The 26,639-nt window shown below is 36.1% G+C and overlaps 2 protein-coding genes across 2 annotated transcripts; one reads left to right on the top strand and one right to left on the bottom strand.

The window, feature by feature from the left end:
• The first annotated feature begins 11,147 nt into the window (after positions 1–11,147).
• LOC126975568 (uncharacterized) lies at positions 11,148–13,505 on the top strand. The gene is made up of 2 exons (XM_050823513.1): positions 11,148–11,584; positions 12,583–13,505. The coding sequence occupies exons 1-2, from the start codon at positions 11,407–11,409 to the stop codon at positions 13,341–13,343; spliced, it is 939 nt and encodes a 312-aa protein (XP_050679470.1). The 5' UTR covers positions 11,148–11,406; the 3' UTR covers positions 13,344–13,505.
• On the bottom strand, positions 11,586–13,784 carry LOC126975563 (uncharacterized). The gene is made up of 2 exons (XM_050823507.1): positions 13,483–13,784; positions 11,586–12,524 (listed from the first exon to the last, which is right to left on the bottom strand). Exons 1-2 carry the CDS (start codon positions 13,782–13,784, stop codon positions 11,645–11,647), a joined length of 1,182 nt encoding a protein of 393 aa, XP_050679464.1. The 3' UTR covers positions 11,586–11,644.
• Positions 13,785–26,639: the final 12,855 nt, after the last annotated feature.

Genomic DNA, 26,639 nt, shown 5'->3' with positions numbered 1-26,639 from the left:
GGATGTCCAATCATTTAGATATTCAGCAGTGGAGTAATAGGATTTACCACAGAGCCATTTTTTATAAAACATTTAAATTTATTTATAGATAATGCCTGAACAGTGGCTGGGACTTTATTATAGAAGTGTATACATTTACCCTTAAAGCTATTATGTATCTTATGAAGCCAACTAGAATTAGTTACAAGCAATCCCTAGTAGAACAATAATTATCTGAATGAGGAATTTGTGTGATATATATACAATTGAAGTGTACGGATGTAATGTAGAATATTGCTCACAACGTTAATGAGGCAGCAGATACAAGCCGCTCTCGATCTCCAGCTTCAACGCCTCAAGAGTCTCCGACAACTTAAGTGTTTGTACGTTAAGGTAGGTCGCACACTTAATCAACTAGACACATATTAATTATTTTCAGTTCAGTGGAAAATGAGGGCAATTTATACAAGCAACCACCAATTTGAAAATTAGACATATTAGTCGTAAAAGATACAAACTATTTCTGGACTTATCATATAGCAACTATTAAATTTCTGTTGGTTAAATATTAACCGAAATCAATCTTGTTTTGAGATCAGTATCATAGCTGACACGTTTGGGAAACAAAATATTGCGTGATATATGATTATTTATTTGAAACTGTTTTTAAATAATTTAACAAAAGATTTAAGCACACCATTTTACTTTACAGGTTGGCGTTGATACTCACTGACATTTCACGAAATCCCAAGTACAGTCAGCTCCCAGCCTTAGTTTTAACAGAGTAAAAACGTAGGCACCAGGCAATAATACATATAATCTAAAAAAAATGGATGCGGGATAGAATCATCTTCTTATGCAGCAATCTTCTTAAAATTTTGCTTATCTTCTTATACTGAAGCACTTTTCATAACTGTAAGCAATCACATACGCAAACATCCAAATACTTCATTCGATTGATCACACAAACACATTCAAACACACACACACACATCAACCCTTATTCTCCCCTCGTACAACCAAGTTGTTCAATGGATACCTTCAAAAAAGCGCGTTCACCTTTCTAACTACTAAATAATAACATAATATTGACACACTTTTTACACAAATTATTTTGCCCCAAATTAAGCATATATAGCCTGTGCTATGGGTTGCAAGACAACGATATATTATACAATATACTTACTTTAACATACATAAATACATATAAACATACATGACTCGGAAACAAACATTCATATTCATCATATAAATGCTTGCACCTACCGGGATTCGAACCCGGGACCTCTAAGCTTAGTAGGTAGGATCACTAACCACTCGGCTATACAGGTCGCCCACTAAATAGAACACAACACAATATGCTCTGGAAGAGCGGAGTCTCCAAATAAATGTACTAAGCAAGGAAGCTCCAATCACAAATACCATTTATTTTGTATTATATTGTGTTATCCAGTGAACGCCCAGCATTAGCAGATTTGTCCAGTCATTTGTGTTTCCCCAGGAGAGTGTTTGACCGTTCCTCGAGTCCTCGTAAAAGGAAACTAATTATTGTTTCATTCGTTTCCTTTTCCTTACATCTACTCATAAGTGGGTTTGTATTAAAAATATAACAGTACGAAATTTGTCGTTAGATCGGTAGTTTTGAATGTATTATTACAAAATTATTATCACTTGGAAGCATTCAGAAAGGGGCACAGACATGACTATGATTCAATACCCATTGAATACGTACAGAACTCTGTATAATTTGGAATACATATCAAGAAAATCAAGAACACACTGTGTATAGTAAACTAGCCAGAAGAATTAACATGAGCTGAAATAATATTGGAGTAAAAAAAATATATACTTTGAATTATATAAATATTTCAAACAGTGTTAAGTTTTTGCATGCTTTTAATTTAAGCTGGATAGAGCACACATTGTTATATTTAAGATCTGAACATACCCTATTCCATAGCAAAATAAATAATTTCATTTCGTTTCATTTCAATCAAAACGGTCTTCGATCCTCGCTGGGAAATGTTAATTATTTCCACGTCAAGATATTTGTAATATAACGTCTAGTTAACTATTCTGGGGGGCAGTTTGATGAAAGAATAGTGATTGGACATTGGAAGACTGTTTGCAGTTCAAATTTAGAATGGCCGCGAAGTGCACGTTCGTCTTCAGCTTGTAAAATATTCCTCAAGTGATTTTGTTCATCAAAGGTTGATATGAATTCGAATTGAACTCGAATCTTTACGTCAACGGAGTGGCCTGAAGTTGAATCGCGGTTGCAAGTGAGACGATTCGAGACGAATCTTGTCTTGTCACATGTAATTAAATTTAACTTTTCTATTAGGGCTCTTCTAAGCGATTCTTTGAACAAAGGGATTTTTAATGAGAAAAAGTAGTATCTAAGAGTAAAGTTGATACGCTCTGCCAATCAATTGTGATTGTAAAACAAAAAAATCTAAGCAGCATCATAATTGCATTCGTCACTTTGAGACATAAGATGGTAAGTTTCACAAACAGAGACTAAATTGGAATGCTAACAAAAAACACTACAAAATATTTAACGCCTCCAAACGCGTGTGCGTTTTATTTTTGGCTCACAAATATTTATATTTTTAATAAATATACAAAGAATGTTCTGACTCGTTTGTCACTTTTGAAATGGATTATATTAAATGTTCAACTTGTTAGGACACGTCATCTGTCGGGATTAAAAATAGAACATAATACCCCGCAGTAAATATAAGGATTCCCTTTTCACATTACACAAAGGACAATTTTTTGATGAAAATATACTACTTAGGATTTATTCAAACTGAATAGCGAAAAAAATTCCGAATAAATACCCAATGAAATTGTGATCATCTCAGAATATTTAAAGCTTCGATCAAATATATTATACTTACTAGATTCAGCGATTATCAATAGAGTGATATGAAACGAGTGGCTCGGGAGAGAAAAATTTTCATTAATGTATATTTAAATAAAGGTCTAATGCTGCTTATTAAGATGTAGCTTCGACATTATTCGTTCGTATATAGCGATATTATACTATGAACCTAGTATTGCACTCAATGGAACTTTACTCAAACGAGTCACCCAATTCAAATACCTAGGTCACTATGTTACGAGTACCTTAGGGACCAGGTGGACATAGAACGAGAACGAAGAGCCTTAGCTGTAAGGTGAAATTACTGGGCAAATGAGACTTAACATCTTTGTTTCAAGGTGACGAGCGCAATTATAGTGCCGCTCAGAATTGTTGGGTTTTTGAAGAATCCTGAGCGGCACTGTTTTTTAATGGGCAGGGCCTGCTCGTCTCGTCCCTTATTTTCATAAAAAAAACGTGTAATATGTAGTCCCGCAGGTTCACCCGATGTAGTAAGGAAGCAAAAATTACGTCGTTTTAAGCCTGTCAAACCTTCTACACGGGGGCCTGTGGATCAACTACACTCAAACGGCACTCACGCGCTAAGGGTCCAGTATAACATTAGTTTCACGATGCTGTTGGGCTTGCCGCGGTTTTATTCGGCGTCAGGCATGTTTGCTGAAGCATGGGTGGATGAGTTCTTTGCCATCATAAAGAAAAGGACGTCATCTGTCCTGGCAAGACTGCGTTCGAGTTCAAACAGTTTCCTGATTATGATAGAGCTAATATAAAATGTTTTGGTTTCAGGTAATAAATAACATGAAGTTCAAAATGTAGTGAAATTATATTTTTTTGTTTATATTCGGTGAACTATCTTGACGTCTTATCTGTGAAATACTTACTTACTAACCGAAAGACGTCCATAGCTGAACAAAGTCTTCCCTCAAAGATCTCCATGACGATTGGTCTTGCGCTGCACTCATCCAACTATTGACAGTGTGTGGTGTCGAACCAAAATAGCACCCCACCTCCTTCATTGGGTGTTGTAGTCAAAGGTGACTAAGTAAAAGAAAGAACGGAGAATGGGCCACAGCATCTTTCTGAGAGAGCACCACCATGCGTGGTGAAAAGCGTGGCGATTATGGCAAAACCCCCAAAATCAATGCTCCGCTGGTGGTGCCCACGGTAGCAGCCACTTCAGTAGGGCTTTTCCGGATCCTATATTTCTTCGACTTAGAAATACCTTTATTATATTCGCAACACAAATAATTCAGTCAATGACATTTCACGACATTTATACGACAAATTAACGTGTGCCGGGCTGGCACTTGTATTATTTTAAATAATTGAAATGCCGGTGGTCATTTATGGTATATATAATTAATCACCAAAAGATACTTTCTGTACACAAATGATTGATACGTTCAGAAAAAATTTTGTATTTTATTATTGGAGAAGGAGGATTTACGAGCGCAATCGTCATCTGATGTTAAGTGATCACCGCCGCCCACATTTTCCTGCAAAACACAATACTTGTTGTAACGCCCTGTAAACACCGCGCAGGTAATCTCATTTCATAGTTTAGATATTTTTTTTATGAAAATAAGGGACGATACGAGCAGGACGTTTAGCTGATGGTAATTGATACGGCCAGCCCATTATAATGCAGTGCCGCTCAGGATTCTTGAACAACCCAAAAATTCGTAGAACACGAGACATAAGATGTTAAGTCTCATTTGCCCAGTAATTTCACTAGCTACGGCGCCCGTCAGACCTTCACAGTAATACTTACACATTACTGCCTCACGACAGAAATAGGCGCCGTTGTGGTACCCATAATCTAGCCGGCTTCCTGTGCAAAAGAGCCTCCCACAGGTGCATAATATTGTTTCCTATAAACATATTCAATGGTCTCCAATCTCACCATACTGCCCCAGTTAAAACACACTGGATATAAGTAAGTATATCCGAATAAGCACAGATAATAATATAAATAGCAGACTACAAAATAACTCAAGCAGAATTAACTTCAGCTGGTACGTACATGATGTAAGTAGGAAATGACTAGAAATACCAGAGTTTAAGGTAAATATTTTATTTCAGTATTATCTTCCTTCTGTTCCCGCATAATAAAGAATGTAATCTAACATTCACAATCCGGTTCTCCGATAGATTGATAACGGGTTGAGGTATTAGGCGGAGCCCACACCTGCGACCAACGCCCCGACAATGCGCGTCGCACACATAACACGCCACCTAATAGCCTCACACAAAGCTATTCAATTTGCCCTCACATTGTTCGCGTCTGAGCACAGCTTTATTTGCAAAATCCATTTTCCTTTCTAATACTACATTCAACATGTAACGTTGTTTGCGTTAAAGCCTTTATACGTTGGACTTTCCATAGCGGAAAATATTTCTAGTAATCTCTATAATCTTTAAAAAAGACAATAATAAGTATGTAATCAGTGCAAATAAATAATTTGTAAGTGTACCTGGCCCAAATAAGCTAAGCATTCAAGCAAAAAAATATCCCAGTGGTTCAGTAGTATGATAATATATGTTTGTCATTCACCAGGCTAATTTCTGCCGTGAAGCAGTAATGTGTAAGCACTATTGTGTTTAGGCCTGAAGGGTACTGTAGTTAGTCTTATACTATGAGCCTAGCATCGCACTCATTGGGACTTTACTCAATCGAGTCACCCAATTCAAATATCTAGGTCACTATGTTACGGAGGACCTTAAGGACCAGGTGGACATAGAACGAGAACGAAGAGCCTTAACTGTAAGGTGAAATTACTGGGCAAATGAGACTTAACATCTTATGTCTCAAGGGGATGAGCGCAATTGTAGCACCACTCAGAATTTTTGGGTTATTTCAGAATAATGAGCGGCACTGCATTGTAGTGGGCAGGGCGTATCGATTACCATCAGCTGAACGTCCTGCTAGTCTCGCCCCAAATTATAATATAAAAGTGATGCAATTTATAGCGATCACTAGCATATTGTCATGATTTGAATTAAGACTTTATATTACCAAATTCAAAATTTTTCAAATTGTTGATAGATATCTGTATCACCTATTAATAGAAACTGTAATTTTAACGAGCCACAAATTTTAATTATAACGTAAACATAAGCATAAATTTTGATTTTTAATTTTAGTACTTGTATAGTTACATAAACATAATAACTATTCAAATGTTTTCAACTCTCTTTAGTGTTTTTCCGCCAATATCTGTCGTTAAACAATTCAACACGTGTTTCACCTCTACACGAGGCATCCTCAGGAGATGTTGACTCGCCAAACTCTGGCACGAGACTTATTATTATAATATCTATTTGAAAAAATTTAGCGTTACGCCACTCTGAGAACATTTTTTTAATTTCTTTGAAAACACATATAGTGTATCGTGATGGTAGAATAAAAACCGAAGAAATAATAAATTATACTTTCTGTCAGATAAAAGACTTTAATAAAGACAAACAATTTACTTTAAACATTGTGTATTTACAAACGCTCTGATAAGCGATTGATAGATTGTTAAAGTCAACTTATTTACATTTGGTCGTTAACGGAGACAAATTACGAGAAATCGGCTTTGCCATTTGAGATTTCGGGGTATTTTATTATAATGAGGGGAATTTTCGTAATGACTTTCTCCGATTTTCATCTTAAATCTGCATTAATACTTTTTTAAATTTTTGGAGTGTCTTCAATGAACTGTTGGCGAGAGACAGTTAGTTTTTTAATAGATTTTTAGTTGTTACATTAATTAAAATATTAAAATTCTACTGAAAAATAATGATGTAAATGTTTTGTTTTTAATTTATTATTATTTTTTATTAGGAAAAGCAAACAACTAAAACTTACAAAGTAGGTACATAAAGAAATAACATATAAGTCTAATAAAATTGTATTTAGATACGCTATCCACATCTTACTATGAAAAACATTGAGGTATTCAATGTTAGGTACAAAAAGAAATGTTTATGCAATACTAATTGAAACTAAAGAGAAATAAACAATGTATATATCTTATTATTATGGCTATTTGGAGTAAATTAAATTTATAAAAATCAAACAATTAATAAACACAAAAAGGAAAAGTAAAGAAATAATTATCTTCACAAATGTATAATTGTCTTCACAAATGTTATTTGTTCGTAGAGTAATTTAATTTATAACTACATAGTAGAATCCCTTTGGAATAGAAATGTCTCGCCCTGATTACACGGGTGTCGTACGAGGTGATTAAAAAACAACAATGGAGAAAAAATATGTAACTAACTAACTAACAAACCTACTGAGTACAGAATTGCGTACTGAGGGTTACACGCGACAACTTATTTAAAATGTTATAATTGTCACTTTAAGAATTCTTGATTTGAATATATATCGTGTAGTGTGTGTAACATCTTTATACACCTATGCACACACTCATCGCTCCAACTAAGATATAAGTAGTTGCATTGCATAATAAAGGGGCTCATTACCGCAGTCAGACTATAATCATTTCAATACCCGAACCTCCAACATCGCAATGGCAAAGAACTGTACTGCTTGCAATGACGAAATTGTTTCTTGAATATTTAAAATGTGCTTCCAGTAGTTAACTGTATGGTCGAGAATATCTTAAATTCAAAAGCAAGCAGTAAGCTTTTCTCAAAAATTTAAAGACACTTTAATCTGCACTGCACTCCAATACGACTATAGAATTAACCAATACGAATGAACAATGAAACTGTGGTATATGTGCCGAATTTGGACTGTGAAATAACCAGACATATCGATCAGATCAGACCACGAATGTCTTCGGTAGTAAGCGACGATCAGACGTAGGATCCCGACGTCATACAAGACGTATCACCTGCTGGAGTTCATAGCGATATGGTCTCACAACCAGGAAGGGAAGGAGAGTTGGCACTGGAGCCTGGGCAAGCAGAGAGACCGGTAGATTGCCCGGAGACACCACCGCGCGCTGGCTACCACTCCTCATAGGCGACGGGCAATAAGTCCGGATGTGTAGATGTATCCATGTGTGCGGGCTGCGACCCGGCGTTGATCGCTACGATACAGCTGACAATAAATCAGTGTGTTACCGACTTGCTAGTTTAATTGACGTACGTTCGTGCGCTCTCCCGTTACCTTGACAAATGCGCAACAGAAACATATAACTGTTCTTAGCGCAATCACACTTCTGAGACAAGAGTTACAACCATTAAAGCAGCGAAAAACTGCAACAGTATGGAAATTATTGACTCAGCATACTGAAATCGCAAACCTCAAAGAGTCTCATAGGCTTATTGAGTTAACAGAACTTGGTACACCAACCTTGGTTTGACAACAGAAGGTTGTTCGAGGCAAGAAATTTCTTGCAAATCGCGTGATCGTAGATTGCTGAGTGCCAGACTTCAAAATTATGCGGGTGGAATTTTGAATGGTGAGTATTCCGGTGGTGAAATTCTGCGGCTGGTATCAACCCGTGCTACTCCTCTGAGCACTCTCCGTCATAAATGAGGTAGAAGATGCAGAGAGAACCCAAATCTCTATAGAACGCTGAAGAATAAGGCGATCGGAGATCAAGACCCCCATAATAATGGGGTATTTACCCCAGAATAATTAAATTAATTGAATAACACGTGTATTCAATTCAAATAAGTCAAAATAATAATGAAAGCTTACGTTGTTTTATTCCCTTTAGCTGCGCGTATTATAATTTTTACCATTTTTACATAATATTAGCTGATATTTACGTACTAGTACCGCTAATTGATGGTTATATATTGCTATGGTTAAGGTTGGTAAAGCGGCTTTAGTTCATGGGTAGCCCTGTTTCACTGCGAACAATGTGATCTATTGTGATAGCTACTGTTAACTATAGCTCACTGCTAAGATCGATTCTTTTCATGAATCTTATTTTGATGAACTCACGTATCTCAAGTTGTTGAAAAATTGGTCCTCCCAAAGAATCGTCCCAATCATCATCATCGTCATCAGCCGGAAGACGTCCTCTGCTGAACAAAGTTGGGATTAGGCGGCAGGTATCAGCTTAAACAGATCTTCGGGACACTCCCTGAGATTAATGAATTTCTATTTATTAACAAATAATTGTAACGATAAATTTTAGTGTTAAGTTAACAGCCTTGTGTACAGGTGAAACGTGTCGAAGGGATTTTGTGAAACTTAGCGGAATTATAACTCTAGGTAAATAAAATTTATAGGTAAATGCGAATATCAAAAAAATATCTAAACAATAGCTGATAAAAGCGGAAGGCTTCGAGAAAGGGTCCAATTCAAATTTCTTTATTACTTTTAATTGGTAATTTCACGCATCTGCCGCCGCCTCCGACCTCCAGTTAATAATTGTAGAGTCATAATAGAGTTCCACAGCGGCGCGACGCCTCCGTCCTCCAGCGAGGGCTTGTGAACTGTACTCGACAGTAACCCTCTCCCGCCTCGATTATATTGTGATTCATTATTCCTAATTAATTAACTTTTACAATTAGCCTGCTTTAGTATTGCGGAACGCGCCGCTAAGCGATTCATAGATATTGTTATGAGGAAACGTGAATTGCGATCGTTTAAGAATTTTATAATTTCAATTTGTTTACCCATTTATAAAATATGTTCCAAGATAAAACCTCGACTATAATCTATTTAGTTACCGCGAAATACAGAAGCAAAAATACTATGTCTGCCTGCATCTAGGCGTGATAATACGTCGCCTATGTTTTTTTAATAAAAATTTGTCTAAATATGTATAGATGTAGTAAAATTTTCAATGCAGCAATGAACGTAAGTGCTTTACAATTTGATTACAGACAGAAATTCTGTCACAGATCGCACCCTTACTGCAACGGCCATTCCCAATATACTATCTACTAAATTACTACCTTCTACTGTCAGTAATTAGCTGTCAATAATCTGAAGCTGTCCCAATATACCCGATAAGTCATTCTTATCGCCTTATGTTGGGACGCGTGAATTGCAATTTCCATACAAACTTCTGTCGCTGGTAAGCTATACGTCGTCCCATTGACAGTCAGCGTGTACGGATGAGATGAGTTACCGTCGATAAGTTTATTGGGACAGAAAAGCCAACGATAGTTACGATATTTTATCTTAAGTAGGCCACAACCGGAGATAGACTGAATATTGGGAATGGCTGTAAGTCGTTAAGGACATTGATCATCATATTCGACTACGACAATTTCTAGACCATAACTATGTGTTGGTAGATGACTTAAATATCCGGATAGCATAAAAAAGATTCGGCCGAGTATCGTTAATTTGCTCCTAAGAATTGAAGAGTTCCGTTACTTTGTCATGGATTCCGTAATCAGAACCTAACCAAACTCTTACCAACCTATCTCTGAAATATATCCTTTCCAATAAAAAAAGAATCATCGAAATCGGTTGGAGCGATATTGAGTTATTCGTAAATTTATAATCCACTTTGCTATACGTATGTATAGCAAATTTTAAGACTTTTATGGTTTTCTCATGGATGCCATGCCAAATGGAACTACACGGAACTACTTTCAAATACAAAAAGAATTATCAAAATCGGTTCACCCAGTCGAAAGTTTTGAGGTAACAAACATAAAAAAAAGAATATACCGACGAATTGAGAACCTTCTCCTTTTTTGAAGTCGGTTAAAAAAAGAAAATAAACCCCGTCGATTTCCCGAAAGATACTAAATTAAAACTAAATAGATAACGAAAATGAATAATGAATATATCAAAATACTAAAAACTTTCTACTAGAATAGTGCTACTATGTTATTATGATTTGCTAAACGACTCAAACGAAAATAAATAAAAATATTGGTCTCTCTACTACGTTCTGCTGTTCAGACCAAATAGCGACACCCAAACTGGGTATCCATAGTACTACTTTGTAAAATCATTTACTCCAAATGTTATATTTGAGGAATGTATTTATGGAATTGCAATAAATTGAAATTGATCTGAGAACAACGGGCGCATGAAACTCAGCGGGCGCAAAAATTCAATAGCATGTAAGTTTTAAAAACAAGCTAGTTTTAAATTTTTATAACGTAATACAGTAAGTGAGATAAACATTATACTTAAGGCAAATTTAAGCTCTCGTTATACGATAAAAAACCAAGAAGTTATGATTTGATCATTAGCAATTCAAATAAACTCGCCTCTCGAAGAATTATGGAGAATTTTTAGCGAAGGGCGAAATAAATTTGTTAGTTTTGATTTATAAATTTAGAATCCTAGTGTTTTATATTTTCTTAAAACCACATTTTTAAATAGCTGTCGTTTAGAGCCTGTCCAGATGAAGCGTTTTACGCGCGAGTTCACTCGCGCGTTGACACTCGCGCGTAACCGAGGTACTAGAGCTACGTACATCCCGTCCAGATGCCTACGCGCGTTTCCTCACTCGCGCGTAAAACGCGTGCAATGAGCGGGACTCTCGACTCGCGCGTCCCATGCGCGAGCGCCGCGCGAGTCGAGGTACTCGGGGGCCTGTGCTGCGTCCAGTACTACGCGCGTGTCCGTGGCGAGTGGACGTATTTGGTTCAAAATGGAGCGTGATAACTTTGACACGGAACTTTTTATCGACGAAATTGAGAAAAGGGTAGCTCTATGGGACATGGAATCATCAGATTATTCTAATAGAACCATTAAACGTAGGAACTGGGAAGAAATAGTGGAAATTTTTTGTGAAGTTGGTGATTCCGAAGAGAAAAAAAAAACTTTAGGTAAGTAAATAATACTTTATTAAATAATATTATTATTTGCATAGATTTTACATTGTTAAACTATATCATTTTATCTTGCCAAGGGAGTTTGTCTTCGTTTACAAAATAATCAGCAAATCTATCTCTTATATTCAATGATCTCGCATTAGGCCTCACTGCCTCATTGTTCAAATTATTCAGAGATGTTTCGTAGAGAGTGTGATCATACCTATAGCCATCCCTTAACCTTACGTAGTTATGGAGAACACAACAAGCCTTAATTATGTTTATTGCAAATTCTATATCCACATTCAACGGTCTATGAAATATTCTCCATTTATTTACCAAGATGCCAAAGCAACATTCAATGTAACGCCGGGCCCTGGATAAGCGATAGTTGAAAATTTTTTTTTTGGTTGTTAGAGATCTACCGCAGTAAGGGCGCATTATATTTTCAGACAGACTAAACGCCTCATCTCCTACTATGACATGAGGTAAGGGGGTTGCATCTGTTTGCGATATTGGCTTTGGATCTGGAATATCTAAAGTTTTCTCGACAAGTTTTTTATATAAAATAGAGTCTTTAAAAATTGTGGAGTCATTACTTTTTCCATATGCGCCTATGTCCACTGCAATAAAACAATAATTTGCATCACATACGGCCAACAAAACAGTTGAAAAATAACTCTTATAGTTATAGTAAAGAGACCCAGAATCGTTAGGTTTTATAATACGGATATGCTTGCCGTCAATGGCACCGATGCAGTTTGGAAAATTTGTGTATTTTTGAAATTGTTTCGAAATTTCTTTCCATTTAGCTTTCGTTGGTTGTCTCATTACTATGTTTAGCAGTTTGTTCCACATGATGTAACAGGTTTTCTGTACTATTTCGATAACTGTAGACTTTCCTAATCTGTAGGCATAATGCAGATCCGCAAAATAACATCCTGTGGCCAAATATCTGAAAAGAAAGTAAAATAATAATTATTATTTTATTTCGATCTTTTTATTATTTACAGGTACTTTATTGCAGAAGAAGTGGAAAGGGTTGCGTGATGGCTTTGTGAGAGAAATGAAGAAGAAGAAAACCACACCGTCTGGATCAGGAGCCTCCGGCAAAGCCAAATATATTTATTTTGAACGTTTGATGTTTCTCGAAAGATCGACACGGAATAAAATAACTGAGAGCAACATCAACACCGCGTGTGTTGCAACTGAAGAACAGGAGTTTTCTGGCGATGGGGAAGATGTGATGAGACCTCCACGTAGTCAGGCAAAAAAGAAGAAAAAACTAAATGCGGCTGACGAAGAATTCCTCTCAATCATAAAAACAAATTTAGCATCTGGGAATCAGCCACAGGCAACAAACCAAATAGAGTCAGATGATGACAAACTATTTTGTTTGTCCTTACACAAAGAGCTTCTTAAAGTACCAGAGGAAAACAGACTTCAAACAAAAATTGAATTAATGAAAGTACTTCAAGCTCAACAAGCTCTGTGTCTTAGACCTGCAGCAGCTCGTTCCGACTACCAACCTTCGACACAATATCATTACCAAACAGGAATGACACAACGTGGACAGAGAGATTATTTTGGAGAAACAGGATATACCACAACAGACCCTTCAACATCTTCGTTTCCACCTGAAACCTTTTCGACTTACAATCGAGGTTATTGCAATGCGTCACGACCACCAACGACGTCTAGCTACAAACACCCTTCACCGGCATCTACACAAGATTCCAATGAATCTGAATTAATGGAACTATACGATAATTAAATTAAATCTTAAGTACCTACCTATATTATATAAGAATGATGATTCCTAATTTTTGTTAATTTTGTTTAAATTCTTTATTTTTGTTAATTGGGCTTATAATTGTTACTTAAGGTATTACTAAAGCAATAAAAAATATTACCTCAAAGTAATCACGAGTTTTTCTTCTGCAGAAACAGTATCCCGTACCATATAATTTTGACATGGAGACAAATCTTCTTTGATAATTTCTAGTAAATTATCAAACGATGCTATTGACATCCGAAAGTAGTTGAAAAACTTTTCACTATGTTCTCTGAGTTTTGGGTATAAAGTTATAAACATACTATGCGTCATTCTATCACGTAGAATGGGATGTACGTTAAATCGTCGACTTTCTCTTTGTTTACGACGTCTCCATCGACGGTATGCAAGCCACAACACAACCGCTGTATCCGAGTCCATGTTTAACTGCTCAAATCCGTCTCCAACACATGCGCGCGAGAACGCGCGTGATACGCCGCATCTGGACGCAATACAAATCAAAACGCGCGAGTGAACTCGCGCGTAAAACGCTTCATCTGGACAGGCTCTTAGTATAATACCTTGTAATTAAGAAATTTAAGAAACATTTGACACAGTCAGTTGCGTTTTCATTTAATTTGAAAATAATTAGTACTAATCTGCAATTTCTTTCTAACCAATTAAAAATAATGCAATCCAAATGACATTTTTCAAGTATTGGAAGGATGTTTATCTACACCCATGCTTTAAATCCTCTATTAAAGATTCCGAAACAGTTAACTTATTGCCAACATTAAAACACCCAATGTTCTAATAACCATAACATCATCCAAAAGAGTGTTGCCATATTGTTATGAATTTCATAACAACACTCCTATGTTTTTTCTTATCCCTTCATGCGCAGAGTTTCAACATACAGCCACATTCTTATTGCTCGATGCGTGGTATCTGCATGAATTTCAAAAAAAGAACATTTTCGTTTACGCGCGCTCCACACTCCCAGAACGTCTCGGGGGCGATAAAAAAAGTAGGTTATTCGAATACCCGCCATTTTTCTTCGATTGTTTCATTAAAACTTAGTTTATTTATATATAATCAGTAATTAATGATATTAGGTTACTACTTGGACTGGTGTTTTAATGTTAGCAGTAAGCTAACTGTTCCAGAATCTTTAATATTCTGGGTGTAGATAAAGTCTTGTATGCAACTGTTGATAATTAGGTATTAAAACACTCATGTGATCGTGTTTTAATACCCCTTATTACACAACAGTTGCATAAATAACTATTAAGATATTCTTTTATTTTATTAACAAACTTTCGATAACTGTTATGAAAAATATTTAAATGACTGGTACTGTGAGTGTTGCAAGCTGTTATAGAATCATTTATAACATAACATAAATTTCAAACATTTAATATATACGAGAGCATGATAAGTTGTGGTTGGCTTTTTTTTAATGACATAGTATCATTAAAAAAAAAGCTCGCTGCTCAAAATATCCTTTCCAGCGTAACCCAGTGTAGGAGGCAGTTCGAAGCGTCACATTGCAAAGGGACGTCTCCTGCGAGAATAGCGCCTCGGTCAGCTAGACCGAAATTGCTATGCAAAAGGGAAATGAAATACAGATAAAATTTCAAAACAAAATTTATGAGCGATGCGGGACTCGAATCCACGACCTCTCGCATTCCGTGCGAATGCTCTTCCAGAAGTGAGGGTTGTCACTTCAAAAACATAACAAATTGTTTAAATACAGATATTAAAATCTATTGATGGCTCACCAACATCTAGCTGACGAGTCGAAAAAAAGGGACAAATTCACCTGGTGTCAGACGCGATTGCTTGCTACGATCCACAAGAGTTGATAGAGGCGACTGAGGACAAACTGGGTTGGTTACGTATACGAAACCCATATTACGATTTACCTTCAGTATTTTACGTCGTTGGCCCAAGGAATGTACCGTACATGTTAAATTGACCCAATGATTCAATACGCCCTTTAGTAAAACAGTTTTTCAGCTCATCGACAGCGGCTGGAAGCAAAATCCACCAAATATGATACGTGAAGCACTAAGTATAGTATAGTGTTATTATTATACTGAGCGAGCTGGATCTTCTGAAGCCGCGGCAGGTCACACGTAGATATCGCGAACAGGGTCGGTCAAAACTGAGCCCTGAGGGACGCCCGACCTGATGGGTCAAGCCTTCGAGAGCGTACCCTCGATGCGATAGCGATATGTGTGATAAGTATGATTATCTTAAACGATCTGCACGAGTCAAATTGACGCATCCAATTCGAAGTTATCGAAGACCTTGCCGACGTTGAAGAGCTCGGCCGCCGTGTTACAGCGATATCGATGGAACCTAAGAACGTATTCGGTGAGACGGTGGTCCTGTTGCGGGACTGTGTGCGCGGAGTGGAAGCTGAGCTGTTTATCGGGTACAAGTTTGTACGCATCGTTAAAGGCTTTAAGTTGTATAATATTCTTTCGTAAAGTCTGCCGAGGGAATGTAGTAAACTAATCAGTCCCTTTTTCCCGGTGTTATGAATTCCGATAACAATAGCCTTCTTCTATTTTTCGGGGAACATGTTGTTTTAACACAAATATTAGAAAAAGAGACTAAAAACATTAAGGAGATTAAGAGTGGGGTGGCAGGATTTTAAGTACTCTGATGTGATTGAGTTGGACTCCGGGCCCTTAAGATGTGAAGCTCCGTAATGAGTGCACCTCACCGACTGAGTTAGGCCTGATAGGTTGGTGTGGTTGGTGTGTATTTATATCGTATGTGTCATAACTTGCCCTGTTAATATACTGTTCAGGATAAGATACTGATGGTAACCATAAAATGATTTCCTTCATAATAATTTAAAATCTAATGTCTAACTGTAACGTTGATTTCTGATGTCTTATACATGGTGTACACTAAAAGTTTTGCTAGAAGTGCAAAACTTTTAGTGATAATTAGTTTTACTAATCGGAACTATTCGAATTTCAAATGTTATATTTTTTGGAACGTCGCAACCTTTTTAGTAATAAAAAAAAATTGGCGGGAAATCATTAGTCAGTTGTTTTATCAGACATCAAAGTTCTACGTACGCAGCGAAAATTGAATTAAGTCGAATAGATTTTAGAGCGATGATTTTTTATGATTTTAAAAGTTCTCTCTCTCCGCAAGAGTGTGTCGCTCGTCTTCAAAATGCTTTTGGGAGAGAAGCACCTTGCTTGAGCACCCTGAGGCGATGGTTTGGTGAATTTGAGAGAGGTCGTGTTTCTTTATATGACGAATTTCGTGAAGGGCGGCCTTCAACTGCCGTCAACGAAAATAATATGTCTACTGTTAAGCGTCTCTAATTGAAGAAAACCCGCGGATTACCTATGAGACAATTTGAGGAGGATAAATTCGTAATTTTAATTGACATGATATATTGAATATACTAGTTAGTCCTAAGTCCAATATCTGGTATAATTTTAACTTTCTGCGATTTCTGCGCTTGACAAGATTGAATATCAATTCATAGTGAATTCAAATTCAAATATTTTTATTCAAAATAGGATATAAAATCACTTATTGAAAGTCAAAAACTACCACCCATTCCACAAGACATGTCTCAGACCTGAGAAGAACGAGCGCAACAAACTCGGCGGGCTTCTTTTTTATATATGGTTACAATGTAAAATCGTACAATAAAATTTATTATTTAATAGCCTGTGGGCGGTCACTCAATTCCCAATCAGTGGTATCATTAAGAAAGTCATTAAAGTTATAGTAACCTTTATCACGCAAACGTTTTTTAACAATTCTTTTGAATTTCTTAATACATTTGGTTTGAACATTATCTGTGAGGTTGTAAAAGCATATACAACGCCCCACAAAAGACTTACTAACTCGACTTAGTCGAGTAGTAGGTATTATTAGTTTGTTTGTTCCTGGTGTTAACATAACCATTATGACAGTTTCTAGCAAATTCACTTATGTGCCTATTGAACATACATAATATTTTCCAAGAATAATATAATATTTAGGAATCTATGCGTGGATAGGGATTGCTAAATATTATTTATGTAAGGTGACAGTACTTTTAACGCTGTCTGTTTAATAAGGAATATAGACAAGGTTATTTATTGAATTAGGCGTTACTTTGCGGAAATCCATAATTATACAAATGATTTAAGTTTTCTTTAGTGATAATTCCGCCAATATTTGTTTTTTTAAAATAATTCGACACGTGTAAATTGTTGAATGAACAAAAAAATTTAGTCCCATCACCTTTGTTACGTGTCTCTTCCGGGGGTAATACGTCACAACAGCCGACCAATCACAGCGCGTCATTTCATGGGACGAGGGTATAAAAGAGCGGCTTTGATTCAGTCTCGTGCCAGATTTTGGCGAGACAACACGTCCTGAGGATGCCTCGTGTAGAGGTGAAACACGTGTCGAATTGTTTTAAAAAACAAATATTGGCGGAATTAACACTAAAGAAAACTTAAATCATTTGTATAGACAAGGTTGTCGAACAATAAAGACTAAAGTATAGTTTATATTGTATTGTTTTTAGTATCCCTCATAAATAAAATAAATACATGTTGCACTCCGGGAGAGCGGCGCAGAAATGAAAAATTGTACATTATCGTTGCGCATTTTTAAATATTTTGGAATGATTAGGGAATAAATACCTTCGCACAAATAGCTTTATTTATCAGAATAGAAGTACAAACATGTGGTTCAATACAATAATCATTTATTTATACAAAAAAAAAATACAATTTATATTAGATAAAAAAATTACAATTCAGAACTAACAACAAACGAACAATTATTTTAGATTAAAAAGTTTATCTCTCAGAAAAATCAAATTTCATACGTAATTTCAGAACACCAAGGAACAATTACAACAGGTCGGCACTTGTAATCATTTTAAGATGTGCACAAAGATGTGCCTTGTGCACATCTCAAAATCTACACGATCCTCTAAACTGGATATGAGTTATGTGATTATGAAGTCCTGGTACATGTTGCTTGGATTTTCATGCTTTCAACCGCTATGAAAGACATAACCAGAGAGCAGGAATTACTTACATACTTTACTATCACCCGTAGATAGAAGATGGACACTAGCGGCCATTTTCAATAACCTATCTATCCTTAGTTTAACTGACTATAGGTTGACAAATCTATCCTTTTACGCTTACTTACATTTCAATAACATATCGACAAAAAGCATTGGACTATAACTATATTGGACAAAACTATGGATCAATAATAATATAATCTTGTCATTAAACGGTGACGGATACTGGAGATACGTTATTGAAAACGGCCGTAGATTCGCTGTCAGCGTATGTAATTGAGATAGCATATCTGTAACGTGTGTTATGTTTGCATGTTTTCGTTCTGGACGATTTGTGCAACGTAATAGACAACAACGTCCCATATATTAAGAGTAACTGAAATCACCATGGCAACCTTGGCATTATTTGTGGTGGGCATACGCGAAAGGGATAGTAGATATTGTAGTGTATCTCGCTTACTCTCAATGCCAATCTAATTTATTTGTCTCTTTCACATTATAATGGTTATCGCATCATAGTAACTATATTTATGTTCGCCTGGTGTATGAATGAATGAATGAATGAAAACTTTATTAATAACAAACACAAACCACACAGAATAATAAAAGTAAAAAAGAACTTACAGAGGTAAAAAAATTTTATATATATATAGTATATGCATAATATTATAGGAATTATCTTAATTTAAAAGTACTGTGTAGCAGTTATTGTTATTAAAAGGAGCTGATAATTGTTGGTATAATACACAACAGTTGGTATAATACCAACACAGCGTTGATTTTCAGCAGCCCCCTGGTGACCCATTGAGTAACTACTATTGTTAAATATTTTTTGTTTTATTAAAGGTTCCATTAACTTATTTACTTTTAAAAGATGAAATTTAGTACTACTGTTCAGAAATTATTATTATTATGGTGTCTATGTGCTTTGTGCGAATGACGTCAGATTATACTAATGTAAATTCGCGTCATACTCGTACATAAGACAATCTCGTCTTCAACTATGATCGCCTGGTACCAAAATACTACATAAAAATGTCTTATGAATTTACGATCAGGACACGTGTCATGACGCGAGTTTAACATTTTATACCCATCCCAAGAAAAGTGCTGAACGCCGCTAAAGAACTTTTCACTTAAAAACAATTGTTTATTGCTAGAATTACTTACCTATTAATTACATTAAAACATTCGTAACAAGATGTTCTAAATGTAATGTAAACTACGTAGATGAAACATTCAAGATACAAAGTTACATCCTGTGCATGAATAAGCATAAAGATGAGCCCATTTCGCAGATAAACATAAGTTAAATTCTCCAATATAAAAGTTAGGAGCCGAAACAGCGGCATAACCAACTAATTTATAATTCACTGCCAGCACATTTCGGACAAGCTTTGACCTTCTTTCGTAAACGCATAACTACGTACCCATAATATTAAACTTATAAGTATAACAGTAAGTATTTCACTAACTGGGCAAATAAATAACGATTAATTTCGAAGTCTTAATGTAAGAATTTTTAAGATTTAGCAGGATTCTCAATATGCGTTGACTATGATAATGAATAAACAATTTTTTGAAGTGAAAACTTCTTTCGCGGCGTTGATCACTCTTGTTTGGGATGGGTAAAAAATTGTAAACTCGCGCCAGAACACGAGAATTCGTAAGACAGTCGTTGAAATTATGAATGAAAGATTCACATTTCAAACAAATTATAGTTCGGCTATTTCCACTTAATGATCATTTGTTCATTGTGAACGCGAAGCCGAAACACCGCGAGGTCGAGAGTCGAATCTCAGCCGTGAAATATTTTTACAGTTTATTATGGATGAAATTTGATATTTCTGAGAGATAAACTTTTTAATGTAAAATAATTGCAATAGTTCAGAAGTTTTAAATTTTTTATGTATTATAAATTGTCACTTTTGTGTACGATAGCGCAATGATTGAATATTGAACCATATAAAAGAATGAAAGAATGTTCAAAATACTATCTTCGCGCCTCAATAAGGCTACTGGAAACCCAAGCGCTGGCAGTTATTTCGGTCAACGGATCAGCCTTGCTGTCCAACGCCGTAATGCTGCCAGTATTCTTGGTACGCTTCCACGTAATGATAGTTTTAATTTTATGTAATCGTAGAATTGTAAATATAGTTATAAGATTTGTTTTGTTTGAATAATAAATACCCCATATAAATAGTTAAGTTTTTTTGCTGATAAATAAATCAATTTGTACGAAATTATTCCCTTACCATTCCAAAATTTTCAAAAATGCACAACGTTCAAGTTTCCACTTCTGGCGGCACTCCCAGAGTGCAAGCCGTATTTTAATTGTGGTATTACGATATTATATTCCTATATCAGTATTCCATTACATTTAGTAAAGTTTCTACATCGTGTTTATTTCCCGAAATCGCAACTATATCATCTGCAAAACGTATGAATGATATCTTTTCACCATTGAATTTAACACCACTGTCAGTTATTTCTCTAATTTTACGAATAACCATTTCAATGCAATACAAATTTATTCCTATATCCAATCATCTGTCTATAACCTGTATTAGTCCGAAATTGGCCTCTGTTGTGCTGTTTTCTGCCGAAACCCATATTTATCAGTTTTTACAAAAAAAGCTAAACAGTTTATCAATTTTAAATTTATATATCACGCGAGCCCTCCATATCCGAAGCCCATGCATCATTGATATGTGTTGGAGTTCAGACTTGTTTCTCTATTTGTCTCGTCAGCTTTAATAGATCTAATAATAAATCGTTAGTTTGAATGCTAACTTTTAGCTTGTTGGTTGTTGGTATCGAAAATATTTCATATATCGAAAGCGTGTTTGTTAATCCTAATAGTATTTCATTGATTAGCAATGTAGTTAGTGAATTTGAACAGTTCAGGTGTTGGCTGTATGTAAGGTAGAATGTTTTAATTTATCGACGCAACAATTCTGTATTGTAACATTACATGGTGATACACATATAGTTTCAATATTATGTTGCTATGATCACATCGTTTAAATGTGTACGGTGCTTCAGAGAAACCAGTAAGATCTGTACTCGTCCAATTATCAAATTGTCTATATGTAGCATAAACTTAATGAATGATAAAATGAAATAAGCCTTTATTATTGAATCTTATTCGTTTACATATTTAGCTGGCGAATTTAACATCAGCAATAGATATCACGCCAGTCTACCTAAAGTCCTTTCCTACAGTTTTGCACAATATTCATCCCCTCACCTTTCTTCTCCAATCTGTTCCAGCCATGTAACAAATTTCATCCTCCGATACTTTTCGTTGCCTTTTTTTTCTTCGTTCTACGTTAGGAGGATACCATCTTTGGAACATTTTGCTTACTATGTCCTATGTCCAGTCTACTTCTATTTCAGTTTGCTCACAGTATTTATCGTATCAGCAAGGCCTGTCCTTTCTCAGATAATTGATAAAATTTTTGCTTTTAAACTGATAATCAACATACCACTCCATCCTTTTTAGGTATACTTTTAAAGATTTTACATGTTTGTCATTCAAGCAATGTTTGGCAGCCATAAGTCAACCACAGCAAAATACATATGTGTTTATTAGCTTAACGTATTTTCCAATAATTTTTCTAGACTCAAGTACTATCCCACGAAAACGCTACTAATCCTTGCTTAAATTCTATTCTCAATTTCATCAATCTTTTTTACATTTGGTTTTCTGGTGCAATAATTTGGCCTAAGTATAAGCGGTGGTTTGGAAAATGAACGTGCAAAAGACGAAGATCATGTCAAATGTCCACGTCGCACCTGCTCCCATAACAATTGGAAACTGTACTCTCGAAATTGTCGACGAGTACGTCTACCTCGGACAAACAATCCAGTTAGGCAGGTGCAATTTCGCAAAAGAGGTCACTTGTCGAAAGCAATTCGAATGGGCAGGGTTCGGGAAGCTCCGTAAAATCTTCTCGACCCAAATACCACAGTGTCTAAAGACGAAGGTTTTCAACCAGTGTGTGTTGCCAGTGATGACTTACGGTGGGTACGCACACGTGGTCGCTAACTATGGGCCCTTTTAAATTTCTCATGGTCGCTTAAAGGGCAATGGAGAGGGCTATGCTTGGAGTTTCCCTGCTAGATCGAATCCGAAATGAGGAGATCCATAGGAGAACCAAAGTTACTAACATAGTCCAAATGCACAACATGCAAAGCACGTACTGGAAGATGCAAAGTTGGTAGGCCCCCCACAAGATAGACCGACAATCTGGTCAAGATCGCCGGAAGACGTTGGATGAGGGCAGCGCAGGATCGATCGTCTTGAAAATCTTTGGGGTAGGCCTTTGCACTACTGGACAGTGGACGTCTTCCGGCTGATGATGATGATGATATGCGACGGTCTACGTAGACCTTAAATAAACCTGCTGGCGAACCTCTTTATTATGTATCTTATCTTAAGAGTAATCGCACAGAGTGGAAAAATAATTACAAAATATGCATGTAGTTACAGATGGGAAAACGATCCGGATAAGTTTCGTATTACGTATAATCAAATATATATATTATATTGTAGACAGTTAAAACATTTAATTAGCTACCATTGGTTTAAGTGGGAGCTTGCAACGAACATCTCAATTCCGCAGAGCTTTATGGCGTTGTTCTTTAGATCGTGAAAATATAAAATACGTGTTAGTTAGAAATAGTGCTAGAGGTCGTGTGAGTATCCAATTAGCAGTTAACTCTAACCAGTGGTTAGTTTATCTACTGATTAACTGTTACGAGTATTGTGCTCGTTCTTCGTCTGCGTTTTATTCAGATTGGGTTTTTATGTTGATGTTGAGAGTGAGGCTTAGCGTACTTGGTAAGAAAAATATATGGAACCATATGGATCTTTACCAAGAGACCCCAGAAGAGATTCCTTTATATGGTTTTGGTATCGAATATAATCTATACTAATATTATAAATGTGAATGTAAGTTTGTTTATTACGCTTTCACGCCTAAGCCAACCGATTTCTATGAAATTTAATAGAAAGATAGAATAGAGCCTTGAATAGGACATAGGGTACCTTTTGTAGCGAAAACATAAATGGAGGGATTGAAAGTTTGTATGGAAGTTCGTCATTATCGAAAATTTCTCCATAAAAATTTGTATTTTGGCACTTGATGAGAAGTAATTTATAAAAAATTTTTTGAGAATTTTTGAAACTTAGAACTACATGGGGATGAAATAGAATATTAAAGTTCACAGGGAAATACTATTAAAGAGACTGTTCACCATGCCAAGGGATAACCGCTGTATCGTAGAAGAACGTCACGCCGGCAGCGTAAAGAGCAGTTTGTGTGTGTATTATTTGCAATGTATGCTAACAAATAAAAAACACTGCCCTTAGTTACTGTCCCACGCGGACGAAGTCATATTTGACTATGGCAGGTGTCGAGATAATGAGTCATCCGCCGTACAGTCCTGACCTGGCGCCCTCCGACTTTTATTTATTCCCAAGAACTAAAGATAAAATTTGAGGTATTCGCTTTGCGAGCCCTGATGCGGTGAAAGCGTACGAAAATGCTATAGAAGATACCCCTAAGGAAGAATGGACCCACTGCTTTTTCTCAGTGGTTCAATCGAATGCGACGATGTGTAGACAGGCACGGAGATTACTTCGAAAAACAATAAGTATTGGCAACTTTCTACATTAAGCCGTTTTTCATTTTCTAAACATTTTCAGTGTTACCTGTAGTAGTGTGTTATCAAAAAGAAATTCAAAGAAATTGAAAGTACATAATGCCTTTTAATAATTTATTTATTGCGTCTTATGGTTAAAGTCAAGGTTTTATTGTGAAGCCTACTCGTCAACAAGCTAATCTAAGAGACACCGTATGATATTAGTATCTTAATTGCATAGCTGATACAGAGCGGCTCATCTTGTGTTATTGCCTACGTGTAGCGTCACAAAAGGGAATACATTACAAATTACACACTACATGCATACATTAATGAGATGATAATGTTATACGATAAGGTTACTGTGGCTCATAGCGTATCATTCTGAATGATTTTATAACCAGTGGGAGGCTCCTTTGCACAGGATGCCGGCAAGATTATGGGTACCTGTACTGTACTGTAACATTATCCTGTTTCGGTCTAAAGGGCGCCGTAGCTAGTGAAATTACTGGGCAAATGAGACTTAACACCTTATGCCTCAAGGTGACGAGCGCAATTGTAGGGCCGCTCAGAACTTTTAGGTTTTTCAAGAATCCTGAGCGGCACTGCATTGTAGTAGACAGGGAGTATCAATTACCATCAGCTGAACGTCCAGCTCGCCTAGTCCCTTATTTTCATAAAAATACAACATAAAAAAAAAATTTGAAAAAAAAGTTGTTTTACTTATATACGCACGCAACAAGCTATACTCGTTTGGCGTAATAAAAAAATATTTTAAAATTTTTATTCCTCGTGCTATTATACGTTTGTATATAAAACAATATTGTAATAATGGAGGTATTAAATACAACCAATAAAAATATTATTATAACGCATAATTAAGATTTATTGAGTTTGAAGTTTCGCAGGCGTTGCCACATCAAAAAAATATCACTACTGTAATAATTGTCTCTAGAACTTGTGTTATTTGTTTGATAAATACAATTAAATCAAACCAAAATCACTTTATTCATTTAAATCAAAGTAATGACACTTATGAATTGTGATAGCTTTAATGAGAACAAGTGGCAAGAAACTCATTGTCGAAACATTTCAACAAAATCATTTATTCTACTGTTAAAAGATTACACTGTACATTTGGAAAATTTTAGAAAATTTATAGTTACGTGGGTAACACGGAAAATGTTTAGAACTAATTGCTACTTGCTAATGAAAACATAATTTGAATTTCAATTTTTGTACTCTTTGGTAACCTAATGTAGTAAGTATATTGCATTCATTTGTCATTTGTTTTTGTGACTTGGGGACAAATCTAAAACTCTTGTTACACGTGAAAATGAACCTAACGCGAGAAAATTTTCGGTCAATGATTTATTATGACTTTCATTGTGGGCTTACTCAACAACAAAGCTATGATAGGCTGCTATAAGCATTTCTTAATGACGCCCCATCTCGTGCCCACTATTGGTTTACCGAGTTTAAGCGTGGACGTAGCAATCTCAATGAGAATCCGCGTGAGGGACGTCCTGTAACAGCGACTACTGAAGATAACATCAGTACTGTGCGACGCATGATAGAGGAAGTTAAGAGAGTGACCTATCAGCAAATACGGGCAAGCCTAGGCATTGGTATGAGTCAAGTTCAAAAAATTTGTACCAGATGGACCATTCTTTAACCGACGACCAGAAACACCTTCGCATGGACTGGTGTCGCCAAATATTAGATAAGTCCAACGGCGGTGACTTAAATGCTGTATTTGACATCGTCACAGGTGATGAAAGCTGGATATATTGCTACGAACCCGAAACCAAAAGGCAATCAGCTCAGTGGGTGTTTCCTTTCGACGATCGGCCAACTAAGTTAAAGAAAGGAAGAAGTCAAGTTAAAAATATGATTGCCTCTTTGGTCGGAAAGGTCATTTCGCGACAGTTGTGCTAGAAGATGGAAGGACAGTTACAGCAGACTGGTATCTCAGTCGCTGTTTGCCTGTTGTATTGGAAAAAATTCGACGGCAGCACCCTCGAAGCAGGATCCTCCTTCTCCACGACAATGCTTCAGCGCATTCCGCAAAACGGACTGTTGAATATTTGACTATGGCAGGTGTTGAGATAATGAGTCATCCGCCATAGAGTCCCGACGACCTGCGACTTTTATTTATTCCCAAGAACCAAATATAAATTTCAAGGTATTCGCTTTACGAGCCCTGAAGATGCGGTGAAAGCATACGAAAATGCTATAGAAGAGACCCCTAAGGAAGAATGGGTCCACTGCTTTTCTCAGTGGTTCCATCGAATGCGACGATGTGTAGAGAGGAACGGAGATTACTTCGAAAAACAATAAAAATATTGACAACTTTCTACATTAAGCCATTATTCATTGTCTAAACATTTTAAGTGTTACCTAGGTATAAAACACTAGCTGACCTGGCAAACGTTATATAAGTTAGTAAAGAAATTGCAATAAAATTTTTTTTGGGTATAAAAAATAGATTACGACCTATTTTAAGACCGACCAAATATACAAAACATAAAATTTAACGTGTTAAGATGGATATAGCATGTTTCCTTAAGACTTCG

The sequence above is a fragment of the Leptidea sinapis genome, chromosome 36 (assembly GCF_905404315.1).
Source record: "Leptidea sinapis chromosome 36, ilLepSina1.1, whole genome shotgun sequence".
NCBI classification, from domain to species: Eukaryota; Metazoa; Arthropoda; class Insecta; order Lepidoptera; family Pieridae; genus Leptidea; species Leptidea sinapis.
The sequence above is the reverse complement of the archived record's forward strand: the minus strand, read 5'-3'. Positions and strand labels throughout refer to the sequence as shown.